Below are 16,623 nucleotides of genomic sequence, written 5' to 3'. Positions count from 1 at the left end.
CAAAAACATGCATGGACCTAATATAAATAGCCTATGCAACTGGGTGGTCTACACTTTGTAAACACGTTGGTGATAGTGTGCTGGTAATGTCCGGGTAACTGATGGCTGGACGTTCTGAAGGTGGTGGATGGATGGTCCAAGAGTTTGGGTTTTGGAAGGTACAGAAGGTAATGTCGTAAAACTGAGTGCCGTAAACCAGGTGCAGGGAGGGGAGGTGAAGCGGAGGGAGGTGGGGGGAGTGGGGGCGAGAGAGGAGGTGACTCTCTAGCAGCATTTAGACACAGCGAAAGGATCATGGCGGATGGCCCCAGGTGTAAGCGCAGAAAGCAGGCGAATCCGAGGAGGAATAACGGTAAGAAACATGACTTCAACTGGCTTTCTTTTTGTGCGATAAGGTGGACTATAAAGTGTTCTATCAAAAAAGATTTTATGCGAGAAGTTTGGGGTGCTCCAAGCCTTGTATTTAGTCACTCAAAGTGTTGGAAAGTAGCACGTAAGCGCAGTATTACAGCCCTATGTGGTGTACCGTTATACCTGGCTCGCGACTCTCCCTCCGCCTAGCGGTTCACTGGACCGTTATACGCGCACCTAACCATGTTCAGAGTAGACCCGCTTTTGTTTTCCAAATCTTTTCATTCTCAATTCTGTTTTATGGTACTTTGTTTATTATTTTATGTTTCGATTTCATAACTATTTTCCTTCTCTTTGTGGCTGTCAAACAGCGTGTCTGGGGGGAAATACCTGGTTATTGCGGAGCCTCGCAGTCCTCCTTTTTTTCAAATTGTGAATCAATGTATGTTTTTAAATGAACCAATATATTCACAGCTCGGACATAGTTTATCAAGTTTGCGAAATCTAGCAGGTTATTTCCCTCTTTTCCTTGCTCGGTCTGTAGCAGGTACAGCGCGAGCGAACACTGTTGCTACACTTGCGAGTGTCCAACCATGCAGTAATGTTTTAGCCAATATTGTTTTGGCGAAAAGGCATCGTGATATTAGGTTATGGACTACTTTGTAGGAAAGTATAGCTTTCATCTATGCCATTGCTATTAAAACACGACGATTTGCTCCTATTATTGTTTGATATCCAACAAGGTTTAGATAGAGCTTTTTCTTCTTCTTTGTCATAACTTCTCGGATGCAAATATGCTTAGTGAATTTGGAACAAAAACATCAAGCTTAATGTAGACTATCATTGTACACTTTGACTTTATGTCTTAAGGGAGCTTCTCAAGCATGCACGCCATGGCAATGTCCAGAGAATGGGATAGCTCACGCGCTGTTGTGTGAGGAGCCCAGCCTATATAAGGAGAGCGCATAGGAATACTCAGACGCGCACTGGGAATTCTGATTTTGACAATGGTTTGGTTGGTTGGGGAAGAAACTTGGTCAGAGTCAAAGACCCCAAACTGCTCATGAGGACTCTTTTTTCCTATTTGTCTTCCGATGTACATTTTAGTTTTTTATATGGGTGGACCGATTTTTTGTTATAGGTAGCCATGCAGTCTGATGCTCGCAATAGCTTTTTGAACTGGTTACGTTATGGATGTTTTTTGTTACTAAGAGATTAGACAACATATTACATCGTTATGAGTAGGCTATATGATACAATACCTGCTTCACATTTATGTTATTTGTAATCTAATTAGTTTGGTTTAAAATATTTCTGTCTTCTCACGTTTGCTTTTCTCTCGCTTAGTGTGGTAACCTTTGGGTGCTTATTCACGCACGGTAAAGTGTTAAGGTATTTGTATTTTTTTAATAAGAGCACTTTCTTCTGTAGATGACATGCGTTGCCTATGTAGCGAGTCAGCGCAATTGTGAGCCACCCAGCGTAGCCCAAAAGAACTGTGGACGTCGCTTACATGAGGCGGAAAAACGGTGCTTTCAAAACTGAACATGTCTATGAAAACAAACGTGTAAATGTAATTTCGGTTGACTGGATACGTTGAGTAAGAGAAGGCACAGCCTCGTGGGAATTATTGCTGTTCAAAAGCCTCGGGAAACGAATCCTGTGCGCCGCAGCAATGGCAACGTGTGCAGGTATAAAAAAAGGGGCAAAGCAAACGGTGTTTCAGGTTCACTGTGTTGTCATATCTATTTGCTTTGACGGGGGAGTCTCGTTTGTTTCTCGCGTGCATTGCCCACATGTATAACTTTCTGTGACAAAGGTCTATTTTGTTGATGACAGTTCTGTGCAGAAGGATGGTTTAGTGGAAGGTGACCGACCTTAGATAAAGGACCTATCCAAAAGCGCACCTTTGCTGCTCGTCGTGGGCCAATTGAAATTGAGATAGATAACCACTGGTTTAGAACCCTAATCCAGGATATGCTGTGACGTTTGTAAAGCACCATTTGCGCAAGGGGCAGTAACATTCCCATAAATAATTCAATCTGGATTGTTTTACCGACACGTTTTGTTATGTTCTACAAGCTATGGTTACTTGTCCAAATAAATGAAAAATAATTTAATCTGTATAGTCATTTTTTGCAGATAAAACCTCAATGTGAGCAACAGACCATTAAACAGGCATGACAGGTGGATTTTCACAAAACACAGAGGACACTGGACTAGTTAACAGTCTTTATCAGACCCAACATGTAGGCCTGTAGCCATCCCCTATAGTGCACCTACCAACATGGATTTGGATATTTGCATGTGAGAAAACTTTTGCTGGCGTGACTGTTTGGTGACAGAACAGAGTGGACCAGGCTGTCACTGAAACCAAAAGGTGCCAGGTCTGCCCTGACTTATTGCTCTACCTTCCTGCCTGCCTCTCTCTCTCTGCCAGACTCTCACCCTCCCCACTCACCTCCCTGCCTCCCTGTCTCCCAGTCTTAACTACCTGTCTTTCTGCCTGACTGCCTGCCTTTCTTCCAGCCTGTGTCCTCTGCTGTTTCTCTCTGCTGTGTCTTACTCTGCTGTCTCCCTCTCAGCCTGTCTCCCTCCCTCCCCGCGTTCTCCCTCCCGGCCTGTCTGCCAGTGACATGTCTGAGATCAAGGTGAGCTCCCCCATCTCAGCTGTAAACATAGAGGTGTTAACAGCCTGCAGGACGACAGGTGTGATACCACAGCTTGCACCTTGTCACTCCCCAGTCCGCTCCTCATCAGGAACGGTGTCATTCCACGCAGCGGTAACTTAACACGACAATCTGGGAATAGTGGAATGCGGACCGTATTAACATTCTCAGCAGAAAATAAACAGAGCCACTCCTGAAGGTAGCTGGGTGTATGTGTGTGTGTATGCGTGTATGTGTCAAAGAGGAGGGCTGTTAATTACAGCAGTGTTAAAGTGTTATAGAGTTTCAATAGTGAGTGTGAGTGTAGGTAAGATTACTATTTATTTGAATGTATTAAAGTACCTCTCCCTCTTGCCCTGGATCTATCTCTTCCTTTCTGCCTCTCTCTCTCGCTCTCTCTCTCTCTCTCTCACTCTCTCTCTGTCGCTCTCTCTCTCTCTCGCTCTCTCTCTCTTTCTCTCTCCCTCTCTCTCTCTCTCTCTCTCTCTCTCTCTCTCTCTCTCTCTCTGTCTCTCTCGCTCTCGTTCTCTCTTCGCTCTCTCATACTTCAATGAATCATCCGCCCCCCAAAAAAGAAGAAGAAAGAGGTAGTGGGCCATTCTTTTGGCTTCTGTATTTTGTTTTTGGCGTTGCGAAGGATGTTTATATGACGAGTAGATCTATAATTAGCATTGCAGAATCATTTGACCCCATCTAAATAAATTGAATGTAACCACATGCTGTAAAGTTTGTGCGAGAACAATAAAGAACCAGTGTGGTTAAGCTATAAGCTATAGCCAAAAAGCTCTTGGGGAAAACCCAGTGATTTCTGGTCAAAGAGGCGGGGATGGGTCTGTTGCCCCCACACATGGTGCTTTAGTGTTTTAAAAGCCATCTGTTAACATTTGAAAGATCTACCCCCACGGGGTGTGTATCGGAGAAGGACGTTTTCATTTAGCCCACTCGCTCCAGAGTGACTTCCTTGTAGCTTCGTTTGAAAGTGCCAAGAATCCTCCCTCCCTCCCTCCTCCGCCTAACCCCTTCCCTTCTTCCCCCTCCTCCGCCTCCCGTTCCCTGGCAGTCCCTTTATTCCCCCGTTAAGACACAGTAGCCAGGGGTGCCGTTGATTGGCCCCTGACCTAGGCACCCATGCATGCCTCAAGTATGACTTCACTTTCCCCCCTGTGCCTTTGTCAGGCTTCCAGCATGTCCAATTGTGTTTGTGTTTAAGTCCCCTCAATGAAAGGATAGAAAAAGATGGTGGGGGGTGGGGCGCCCCCTTCTCCCACCTCCCCTCCCCAACTCACAGACATTTTAGGGAGGAGGGAGAGCGGCTGTGAGAAGTAGCAGAGGTGACACTGGGGTGTCGCTAGGGGGTGGAGGGTGAGGTTGCTGGTAAGATGACCGTGCTGTCAAACAAGCACGACAGATCCCTTTCAATCCGAGGGATTTGTTTAGGCGTAGATGTAGCATGCCTGTGTCACACAGAGACTTGTTGATTCGGTCACTCTCTGTACAGTTAAGGTCCTCAAACACACCACCCAAATGAAAAGCCCAGTTATTAGGGTAAAGAGAGGCAATGTTAAAAAGTGGAAGTGCAGTCACAAACACCGATTGACTTTCATTCTTGTTTACATCTGTCTAGATAGATGCTTTTTCAGGGTCTTCAAAGCAGAGTTGGGATGCATGTCTGACAGTTAAACCTACATGTCAACATGCCATCATCTCTCTCAGTCCATTTGTGTGTTTGTTGCTCAAACTTTTAGAGCATCGACCCACTCCCACCTCTGTGACGATAAGTCCGGCTTAATGATTAGCAAGCTTCTATGGGGGCCTAACATTACCCTATAAAAAGGTGCACTCCTCCCCAAAAAGAAGGTTTTAAACCCCAAGTTAGTTTGGCTGAGCAGCACACACACCCCCCCCCCCCCCGCCCCTCCCTTAACTGTGCTGAGATGTGCTTTATTGGGGTTTGCGTGGATGAATGCTTAAATGAGCTATTGTGTATCAGGGGGCTTGGTGATAAAGCCCATGGAGAAAGAGCCTAGTTACCTTTGCAGTTTGCCCGCTCTACCTCACACTACACTTTCAGGGGCAGAAGAAAAGACCCATTCAGTGGGGAAGGCATGGGGAGGGGAGAACCTCTTTTCACACCGGCCTTGTGGGAAACTTCTACTCCACACTGTGCGTGCTATTTGCATATGAGCCATTCTCTTCATCCCAAAGACCCGGGGAAGGAGGAATCCAGGGAACGCTCGAAGAATTCATCCCTGCTCACTCTCACGCACCCCTATGGCCCTCGCTCGGACGGGTTTGGGCATGTGTGGGTTTTATTTAAGGTTTTTGGAAAATGTGTTTACTTTGTCTTGTGTCACACTTACATTTGGCGTTTGTTGTTGTGTGGTTTGGGAATCCACGGTATGAGAGGGAGATAGATCATGTTTTCAAGGCCCATGTTGGGAGAGAGAGAGAGAGAGAGAGAGAGAGAGAGGAGGGAGGATAAGGAGGGAGGGAGAATTTAAAGCCATGATGAGGCCCTTATTTCACAGTTGCCGGAGTCCCCCAGCCTCCCTGTTGTGGGTGTGTGGGGGGGAGGGGGGGGGGGGCTGCGTGACAGGCCCTTGCCTCCCTCGCCTCCTGTGAGACTGAGGGACGAGCGAGCAGCCATGTGTCAGCGGCAAGCTGCGTTGAAAAGAAGGACAGAAATGTCCCCAAGCTGTTCTGCCGGGGTGGAAGGGTGTTAGGGGTAGGACGAGCAGGGGGTCGGGGGAAGAAAAGGAGCGTGGGGGCAGGGGGTCATGGGGTTGTATGTAGTGATGTGACAGCCCAGTGAACTGAACAAAAAAAACGACGGTTGCTCAGGAAAAGCAGGAATGGACGGCCACGGAACTGCTTAGCTCGAAGGCTCTCTCTCTCTCTATCTCTCTCTCTATCTCTCTCTTTCTCTCTCTCGGCCCTACACGTCAACTGCCCTGCTTGAGCGGTGTAGGACGCTCCGAGGAATACCTTAGATTGACAGCTATCTGTTGTGTGATTCACAAACACACGCACGCCCACATAAACACACATACACTGAGCTGATCACAAGAGGCATTGTGTTCAGCCATGGAGGACGGATCACTTTAGCTGATCATGTAAGCCAACCAGGCAGAAATACCTCCTCCTCTTCGCTCCTCCCAACTCCCACAGCACTCCTTCACTCACACAGGTGTGTTTGGTGGATGACCTCAGCCAACTGGCCCCTGAGATAAGTCTAGTGTCCTTGTGAGGAGCACCATATTAACCCTCCCCCCGCCCCGCCCCGGCCCATCTCTGTCTTTCCCCTTCTCTCTCCTTCACTGTCTCTCTCTTCCCCTCCCCCCCCCCCCCCCCCCCCCCCCACCTGTTCAAAAAGCCACAGGTGGGAAATGAAATCCTTGGAGTATGTGTGTGTGTGCGTTCCTGAGAGAGACGGAGACTCTAAATTGCCATCCCCAAGGGGGGACTGTGTGTGACCACAAACACACACACACTCGGCCCAGCTTTCTGGCCGTTGATGTGCGTGCTTTTAATCAAGCGCTCGGTGGATTTATGCCCGGGTCGTCTCAGAGGGAAGAGGGCATTATGACACAGTTTGTTGTCCCCCTCCCTACCTCCCTCCCTTCCTCCCCTCTCCCTCCCTATCCTCGCCCCCCTGTTGCCTTCTCTCTTTCTCTCCCTCCCCCTCAATCCTCAGTGGAGCGGTTAATGAAAAAGGGACCAGGCTTGACAATAGGCTAACTGGAAGGCTGTGGAAATCTCCAGGCTTTTTTTCTTCACCTTTAACCTGTCCATTCACCTGTATCATAAACATTCACTATCTCAGCCTTTCACCCTAATCATAACTGTTCTAACTGTTCCTAACCTGGGGATGCACCTAGCACAGCTATGATTGTTGTTGAATTCCACTTTAGTGCCAACTAATACACTATACTTACAGTTCCACTTCACATATCCAGAGTGTTGACATGGATTCATTTAACTGACATGTTTATCCTTTTTTTTTTTTACACGTTTAAGTGACGTACAAATGGAGGACATACAGTGCGGGCGATAATCAGAGAATAAAAGTGCACAGTTCTGTAGACGGTCTGTGTTACAATGACACAGTTCAACACAGTGCAGTAATAACATCATCTTCACTTTTATATTGCATATTTGCCCCGCTCTAGCTCTAACCCAACATTGTTGATCAGAGTATAAGCTCATCGTCATCTATCTAGGGAATTTCCTGACCTTACTGTTAAACCGCCGTGCTCTTACAGTAAGTGCGGTGGTATTGTTTCAAGGCTGGGCGTTCAGCTAAATAACACAGTGATCTTTGGTGTTGCTCTTTGGACGGGCTGCCTGGAACTCTGCCAGGCTGGGATGATGAAGGTATTGATTTTGCTCTCCGAAGCACACTCACTGATAATGGCGGTACAAAGCGACATGACAGTATTCAAAACCAGGCTAATGACTGACACAACACGTTGACAGAGCGAGGCAGGGTGGGATAGAGAGAGGGAGGGGAGCGAAGAAAGAGACTCAACAAAGTCAGTATAATAGTACGACACCCTGAGACAGACAAATGGAGATGAGATTGAAAGGAGAGAGAAGGGGAAGGGATATGAGAGTGTTTTCGAGAAAGAGAAAGAGCTGGAAGGTGAGGGAGAGGAAGAAGAAACTAAACCTTCCCTGAACGTGATGTCCTCAGGACACAGAGAGTGACTAATAATAACAGTTGAGAGGGGGCTGCCTTCCTGGGAAGCTACCTAGCCTGCTGCTCCAACAGTAAAAAGCCCTTAGTCACCTTGTTTATGAGGCAGCGAGAGGCTAGCTAGCTACGCTAACTGTCACAATGGCTAAACATCCATTGAGGATTAATGAGAGGAGAGTGTGCCCAGTCTGTAAACAGGGAAAAGGAGGGAGGGAAATGGGGGGGTTCGACCTCATCGTCCCAAACTACCCCAAGGCACGGCGTCACTGAGCACGCCAGCTTGTCTGGTTGGCCTGAGGACTGTCCTCCGAACTGCGACGACTGCCGAATCACGGGGGACGGAGTAGTAGTAAGGTGGATGGAATGTCACACAGAAAGAAAAACAGGACCAAAATACATGTTGTGTCCTTTTACGTGAGGCCATCGTGATTTTAAGAAGTCATGATGTTTTGAACACCTCAGCACGCTAAGAGTGATACGATTTGGCTTTGGCTCAGACAGGAATGTATTGTGTTAGTATACTTATTAATGTGCGTTATCAGATTATGCCGTGCCACACAAAAATGTCTTTGTCTTTCACCACTCTTGTTCCGTCGTCACTTTTCTCCCCTTGGGAGCATTCTCTGTCTGAAAAACACACGTCTTTGAGGACGCTCACTACAAGCTGGAGAAGCATTTGGTCATGTTCCTCTTATTGCTGTGGTGGCCATTTTGGTTTTTATTCTTCTTGGTGCAGTTTGCCTTTTCCCTGACGGCTGGCTGGCATGTTAGAGACTCTACCTCGTACCTGGCTATCTAGTTCTAGATCAAAGTACACTTTCTTGAAGCTCCACCCCTCAGTACACCCCTGTCAACTCGGGGCAGGGTTGTAGCCAGTGACCTTTGACCTGTCTGTCCCCACCTGTCCTGGCACAGCTATCTTTTTGCGGTGTTTGCGGTCGTCTCACTCTCACACAGTGTGTGTGTGTAATAGAGAGGAAGAGACAGACAGCGTTGGCGTACGTGTGTTTTACTGATGCAGAGGAGGTGGACAGACTACTCTACATCTGCTCTCCTACTCATCCTGACATCATTCTTCTCTCTTATTGCCCAGGCAACATGCCTTTAGTTAAGAGTCAACGAACCGTGGCTCTTAATTGATCATGTTTGGAGTCATACAACACTAGTAATTAAGGCTCATTGGGCGTTTGTTTGTTTTCACCTGCTGTTGGTTTGTGGTGTTCTCGATGCCGAGGACCGGTTGTCATTAGTCAACATCATCAGTTAGCCGCGCGCCGCTGCGCCAACAACACAGCTAGCGTTAGCTACATCACTCCCACTGCTCCTCTCTACCTCCAACCCCCCTGTTTATCTTTGTATCTTCAGTATCTCTCACCCACCGTCTCTCTCTCTCTCTCCTCTCTCTCTCTCTTTGTCCTCTCCTCTCTCTCCTCTCTCTCGTTCTCTGGCAGCTGTCTGGGCTCTCCCTCACCAACACAAGCAGGTGCTGCAGCTACGTAGGAACTGATCCCCACCACACATAAATAACACCTGACAAACGTCGGAGGGAGGGAGAAGGAGAGACGGAGAATGAGGGAGGAAAGAGGACAGACAGCCTGAGAGAGGGAGAGAAAAAAGAGGGGGATGGAAGACAGCCAGAAAGAGGGGGGAGAGAGATTTAACATTTCCTCTGGCAGGAGAGCTAAGTATGGTGTGGCTCATGGTTAACTGGTGCCTCCTGGAGAAGGACATACAGAGAGAGAGAGAGAGAGAGAGAGAGAGAGAGAGAGAGAGAGAGAGAGAGAGAGAGAGAGAGAGAGAGAGAGAGCGAGAGAGAGGAAGAGAGGAAGAGAGTTATAAAAAGAGAGGTAAAGAAAGTGAGAGACAAAGAGAGAAATGGGACGCTTTTTTACGGAGAAAAAAAGTGTTTAACATTTAAAAGGGAACAAAGTGATTGCGCATTTTAACTGTAACTGTGCTCTAAAAGCAGAGTGGTCTGGAACACATTTTTACTTTAACTTTGAAAACTCCCTGGCAATTATGAACCTTCGCTAGGCTTCAAAGACAATATTCCATAAGAGTATGGGGGAGGACAATTCACGGACAGCACCAACCGGACTACCTCATGTAAGTGCTCCTTGGCTGTTTGACCTATCGATCAGTCTCTCAGCACGGTGAAGGTTAGGTTGACGTGTCTCTGCTGTCCCTCCAATGTGTGAACAAAACCAGGAAGTGTGTGTGAGATTAGAAACCAGGATGCAACCTGAAAGAACCTTTATCTGTGTGAAAACACCCGTCTTCCTGCCCTGTTTTGCTCTTTTTGCTGCTGCCCAGCCAGCCAGAAAGCAGCCCGTAAGATACAATGGCACCTGTGGCCACTAGGGTTGGGGTGCAGTTTACTTCAGTCCCATCGGAAAAAAAGATGACCAAGACTGCAGCCCCCTTGGGGAGTATTCTCTGTCAACAGATCCTTTGCCTCAGATCAAGAATACAGATTGTTTTACATATTTCTTTAAATACTTCACGCGACCAGAGTTCTTGTACGCTATCAGAGTTCGCCAACTCTGACCTAGACAAAGTAAAAATAGCAAGCCAATTAATGACCCAAATTTACTGAAACAAAACTCTAATATTATCTTCCTCCTGTTGAGGCCTAGCAGACTCTGGTCTGCTAAGACCAGGCTCCCAACTGAACGTCACAATAAAAAGTTCTTAAATTGTTTACGTTACCAGCATCGCAGAGGGACAGCAGGCGCACCAAGCATAAAGCAGTCCGTGAATGGGGTTTTGGAAAAGGATCCCCTTACCTTTTAGTTTTGTGCACCACGGGTTCTGCTTTATACTGGTGCCGCCGTGGGTCTCTCCTGGATCTGGTTCTGTAATCCTGCTGCTCGACAACGCCAATTGATGAAGAAAGTGTTTTGTCCGTCTCTTCATAAACGGAGTGACTAAGTTCAGTTAAGTTCTGGATTTTAATACGTATTTATCAATCTGCAGATTGGGAGAGAAAACCAGTCTTCTGACCATAAATGACAACACAACACCAAGCTTAGGTCTCAACCAGGTCTCTCTCTCCGCTCCGAAATCCGGAGGACCATCTTTTATAGGGCACCAGAATGTAAACATAGATTGTGACAGTCAGGCAGTAATGACGTTTCACCAGTCTCAGAGAAAGAGATTCACTGCTCCCAACACATGACAACTCTCAGACTAGAGAGTTCATAGTTGGAGCTCTCCTTGTAGTCATGACAAGGAACGTTTAGCCAGTACTTTCTCTTGACCCCGAACATCTATTAACCCTGACACATAGACACAATATACTCTTATTAATAGCAAGCTTACATGAGAACGTACTAACTAGTATCCAATGACTAGTTCTATTGATTAGTGAATAATGTAAGCACACCGGAAATCCCAATTTCTTCCACAGGGAGTAGCAGTGGGTGGATGAAGGTTGGCCTAGAACACAGACAGAAGGTAAAGCAACATTTCTTTCAAGGCCGAAAATACAAAAAACCCTGTGGTTGTGAAAATTGAGGGTTTGGGCTCTAGGCTAGTGAGAATGAAAGGTCATATTTCCTAGCGAGCACCTTTCTCTTCAACCAGGGTTGGTGAATAGAGCTGGAACATGGCCCTGCAGGGTCAGTCTGTCCTCTGGGACTCTCTGAATCCAGAGAAACAGCCAACGGTGTCTGAAACGTGGCTACCGGACAGGAAGTTCACAGTCTGAACTTAATGTGCCACAAAGATGGAAGAGGAGTATTTCTTTTCTTCCTGACCTTCTCTGGCATCTTTCTTTCAGCAAAGCCCCCTTGAAGGCACAAAATCTCCCCTCCAAGGTAGCTAACAGCATCCTCGGGTCTAGCTTGTAGCTTCAACTGGATATCTTGTTTTGATCTGTGCGCTTCTTGTTTTTGTTACCTAATGTTGTGTTAGCCCTCTCTTTATTGAACAACAAAGAAACTCTTTGTTGCTTTTGAGCTTGTGCCACTGTCATCAAACACCGCGGCCACGCGTACCTGCCGTGAATTTAAATGACCCCGGGATCCTTAGTATGCCATCTACGCCAACTTCCCCCTCTTTCAAGGCTGACTTCCAAAAAGGGGGATAAATAAGGGGCATTGAGCCAGTGACAAGCCCCCGCCCCCCACGGTCTGTGGCTCCCCTTGTGTCTGTGCCAGGCCGCAGCACGTCTTGCCTGGATGGCACCTTGCCCCTCATTCAGCTGCCCCACATGATCAAGCAATGTCTCATTTTGGGACTGATGTGGCGGACACTCCTCGGGGCTGATGTGGGCCTAACATGGCAAGTAACTAGGTTCTCTGGAATTTCCCTCTGTCAATAGGTCATGGAATCTAGACTGGCTCTCTTTGGAGGTAGTTTATTAATTAGGAATTTGTGATGGATGTCCAGGCACGGCACAGGGTAGACAGAGAAAAGGAGACAGACAAATGCTAGATGAAGAGAGTCACCGAAGGGGCAGAGATAGACTGAGAGAGTGAAAGAGAGAGTGGAGAGAAAGAGAGCGGAGAGAAAGAGGCTGCTTGCAGCTGGGAGGTGGGGCCAGGCCAAGCTGACTTCCTGTTGTTATTATCAGTGCTCTTTCATCAGAGAGGTCAGAGCAGGGAGATGGGGGAAGGAGGGGGGGAGGAGGGGTGTGCGGATGCACCCATGAGATTTCCCCGTGAGAGTCACATGGTCTGTCTCCTGGGTGTCTCCTGGGTGTGTATGTGTGTTTGTGTGTTTGTTCGTGCGTTAGTGTATGGTGTGTGTATTTATGTAGCTGAGTGTGTGTGCGTGTGTATTCATTCTTTGTGTTGTGTGTGCATACGTGTCTGTTTTTGGCCAAGAGTGGTTCAGTGCATGAGTGTGTACTGACTTGCCTTTTTCCTAAGATGCGGATCAGATCGCCAACCTGTGTTTCTTCAGTTCTAAATTCCGACCTGTGCATGAAGTCTTTTCGTACTGCTCCCCCCTCTCTCTCCAGGGGGCTGTTACTGCCAGATGTCTCTCCTTAATATAAGACATGAGTTTGTGTGTCTGAGTGGATGGATCCGATATATTACCCACTGATGCGCTGCAGCTCCTCTGTGTCGGCCTCCCATGCTGCAGGATCACAGAGAGATCTGAGACGGCTCCTTTTCCAAATGGGGAGAAGCTCTTCAATTGCAAAAAGGGCCCGCTAAGCACCCAGGCTTCTGTCTGTCCATATAGCCCTCAATACCGCCTCGTCTGCTGGCCCCTGCCTTCCCTCGGACGGCTAATTTAAAGCGGTGTCCCCACCTAATCGAATAGCTCGCCTGATAAATCTATGGCATTGGGAGGGACGCTGGGCCATCAGCTTGGCGTCTAGACGGGCGAGACGAGACGTGCTCGTCTGAAGGCCACCTCTCCTCTTCCTCGCTCGTCCTCTTCCTCCTCTGCTTTACTGAAGGTAATGAATTAGTCTCAGGATGATGTCAGGGCTAATTCAGGGTTGGAGTACTTAATCGAATGCGTATACTTTTGGGAGTCAACTGGTGGTCAAAAAGGCTTGATGCACTAACAAATCGGGTGGAGTTCCCAGTTGAACCTAGCAGAAAGACAGCTCTGATGCATACTCTACATTCTATAAGCGTGGTCGGGGTGCACTTCGGTCCATGGCTTGCTAATCCACGGGGATCTGCATACAGTATTAAACGGTACTTCGCATATCGACAGGAAGATTAACCTACCATAGATTATACATCATGATATAATCCAGCCCAGCCTAGCCCCTTGCCAGACCAGCCCTGCGTAACCCAGCCCAGAACAGCCCCTGACCCAAGCCTCATATTAATATACAAATACAGAGGATTACTGTCTTCTTACCTCCATGCCTGTGGAAAGGGGATTAGGTTGGGGCGAGACAGATTGGATTTAATGTGTGTGTGTGTGTTCAACTAAATGATTGCAGTTCGCAAAGCCCTTATGTAGGGGTAATGAGCTCTCTGTGTATCTGTGGTTGACCCCCCCTCCCTCCCAGTAGACACACACACACACACAGTCACACACACACACACACACAGACACACAGTCACACAATCACACAATCAATTCCACACACACACATGCAGGGTGACACACAGACATTCACACGGGGCACTCATATGGTGTTATGTTGCTTGTGAAAAGCAATGTAGCTGCTCAGTTGAACAACGTCTAGCCCGCATGACAGCCCCACAGGCTTGTTCCACAGCCAGGCCCAGGCAGACGGCCTGAGTCAGTCCAAAGTAGGGCCAGTAAACAGCCAGTCACCATCCCTACTTCCTGTTGAGAGGGGAGGAGAATAAGAAAAACAGAGGAGAAAAACTCCAGAGATTTATTTTTAAGTCTGCTCCTCAGCAGCATGAGAGCCTCACCCCCGCCCCCCCCCCCCACACACACACACAAACACCCACGCACAAACACACACACACACACACGTACACACTAATGTCCTGTTATAGGGAAGAATGAGAGCAGTGGTTAAGAGGAAGCAGAAAGGTTGATTACTCAGGATGGATGGGTTAATGTAAGCTATCTCTGTGTGTGTGTGTGTGTGTGTGTGTGTGTGTGTGCGTGTGTTTGTGTGTGTGCCAGACAGACGTTACTAGAATGAGAATACTAATACCCTGATGTCCTACAGATCTCAGTGAGCGGACTGTGTCCTTTGCTGCTATCGTTATGGGGACATTCGGATGTGTGTTGTGTGTGTGTCTGATGTGGGTGTCCCACCTTTGGCCTCCTCCGTCCCCCGTCTGTTTGTCCCCAAGGGCGCCCTGGTAAAGGAGAGCTGTTTTAATCATCTTCGTGGCACTTGTCCTCGTTATCACCCTCGATTAATGAGCTCTCCATTAATGAAAAAAACCCGGGGGTGCTAACCCTGTCCTCCCTCCTCCCATCTACACGTTTACCGCCCACCCGGAGGGGGAGGGGAGGGGGAGAGAAAGAGAGAGAGAGAGAGAGAGGGAGACAGAGAGAGGGAGGGGTTGAACGATGTTAAAGGCTCCCCAGGTGCAATGACATCACTCTCCGAGGGAGATATGATATCTATCAGCTCTGTGTTATTTATGGATGACGGAGGTTTGTGTGTGTGTGTGTCTGTATGTGTGTAGCCCTGATCAGCTCTCAGAGGGGGGTTTTCTCGGGCGTCAGCCTGCACCTTTGTTTTTAGAACGGCCCATTATTTGTTGAGTCCTCTGCTCTCGCGCCGTGCCCTGGCGGTGACGAGCCACCCGTCCCTGGTGAGATACGGAGGAGATGACAGATAAGTCGCAGATGAGAGGAGGGGAGAGCGAGGGGAGGGAAGGAGGGAGGGAGTGCGGCAGGTGCGGCGGACGGCGGGCGCAATCACAAGGCCTCGGGAAACGGCGCAGGAAATCAAGGTTGTCGTGGCAACCTGGCGGTATTGATTAAGTGGTCATCAGTGGGCTCTTGCCAACCTCCCGGTGGAGGAGAGAGGAGGGGAGAAAGAGAGGAAGAGGGAGAAGAGCAGAGGAGGGGAGACGAGGGGAGAGGAAAGGATATGAGGATGAATGCACCAATCCAATCTCTCTCGAGTGGTTAGAAAACATTTACCTCTCTCGCTCCCTCTCTCTCTCTTTTCCTGCTTTATTGAAACAGATCACAGTCCAATAACATGTTCTGATTTCCTTGCGGCTGAAGGACAGCAGTCATACTGAATCAGGCTGTCATGCAAATCATGGAACATCTAACAATAGAAGAGGCTCTGGTTTTTGGACACTTCTTTCAGAGGATGCAACCACTCAAGCCTCTCTTCCTCTTCATCGCCCCCTCACTCACTCTCTCTCTCTCTCTCTCTCTCTCTCTCTCTCTCTCTCTCTCTCTCTCTCTCTCTCTCTCTCTCTCCCTCTCTCTCTTTCTCTCTCCCTCTCCTACTCTCTCTCTCTCCCTCCCTCCCTCTCTTTCTCTGTCTCTCTCTCCCTCTGTCTCTCTCTCCCTCTCTCTCCCTCCTTCTCTCTCGTCCATCCTTTTGTATATATGGGCATGTGTGTCAGGACCTTTCCCCCCAGTTGTTCCTACATCTTCAGCTCACATTGTGCTGTGTGATTGAAGACCCTGTGGCACACATGCAGAGTTTGCTTTTCCATTTTGGAGTAAAAGAGAGCGACCCAAGCGTCCGTCCTAGCCCCGGCCCTGGCCCGCTGATGTCACCCACACACACGTTTCCAGGGAAGGCTCCATTCACAGGTTATATACTCCATCCAAAATATCAGGGGGTGCAGAATGTACGGCAAGGTTTCGTGGATGAGATGTACAGGACGGATGTCTTACACACACACACACACACACCACACATTTTCACCCACCCCACCCTCAAAGAGAGAGAGAGAGCAGTCTCTCTGGTGATCTAGCCCAGTCCCAAATCTCTAGCAGATGTGTCTCCTCTCTCCCACACACCCCTGCCTGCGCTGGGTCACGCCTGCCCCCAGAGCCCCAGCCCAGAGAGCCCTGAGAGCACCGGCCTGCAATGGGCCTGGAGGAGCAGGAGGGAGAGGAGGAGGAGGGAGAGGAGGAGGAGCAGGAGGGAGAGGAGGAGGAGGGAGAGGAGGAGGAGCAGGAGGGAGAGGAGGAGGAGGGAGAGGGCGAGGAGCAGGAGGGAGGAGGGAGAGGACGAGGAAGAGGAGGGATAAGAGGAGGGAGGAAGAGGAGCAGGAGGGAGAAGAGGAGGAGGAGCAGGAGGGAGAAGAGGAGCAGGAGGGAGGAGGGAGAGGAGGAGGAACAGGAGGGAAAAGAGGAGGGAGGAAGAGGAGCAGGAGGGAGAAGAGGAGGGAGGAGAAAGTAGAAGTAGGAAGAGAAGCAGGAGGAGGAGGAGGGAGGAGCAGGAGGAAGATGGCGAGCAGAAGGAGGTGGAGGAGGATTGAGGAAGAGCAGGAGGATGAGGAATAAGTTCAATGTTGCAATGGT

At 48.6% G+C, this 16,623-nt stretch overlaps 1 protein-coding gene across 1 annotated transcript in view; it reads left to right on the top strand.

Moving 5' to 3' along the window:
• Nucleotides 1–294: 294 nt before the first annotated feature.
• The window catches only part of zeb1b (zinc finger E-box binding homeobox 1b), a 46,771-nt gene continuing 30,442 nt past the window's right edge, over nucleotides 295–16,623 (top strand). Inside the window, exon 1 of the mRNA XM_067251946.1 lies at nucleotides 295–352. Coding sequence (XP_067108047.1) covers nucleotides 295–352 — 58 coding nt within the window. The remainder of the gene's footprint in view (nucleotides 353–16,623) is intronic.

This window comes from Osmerus mordax, chromosome 15 (genome assembly GCF_038355195.1).
Source record: "Osmerus mordax isolate fOsmMor3 chromosome 15, fOsmMor3.pri, whole genome shotgun sequence".
NCBI lineage: Eukaryota > Metazoa > Chordata > Actinopteri > Osmeriformes > Osmeridae > Osmerus > Osmerus mordax.
The sequence above is the reverse complement of the archived record's forward strand: the minus strand, read 5'-3'. Positions and strand labels throughout refer to the sequence as shown.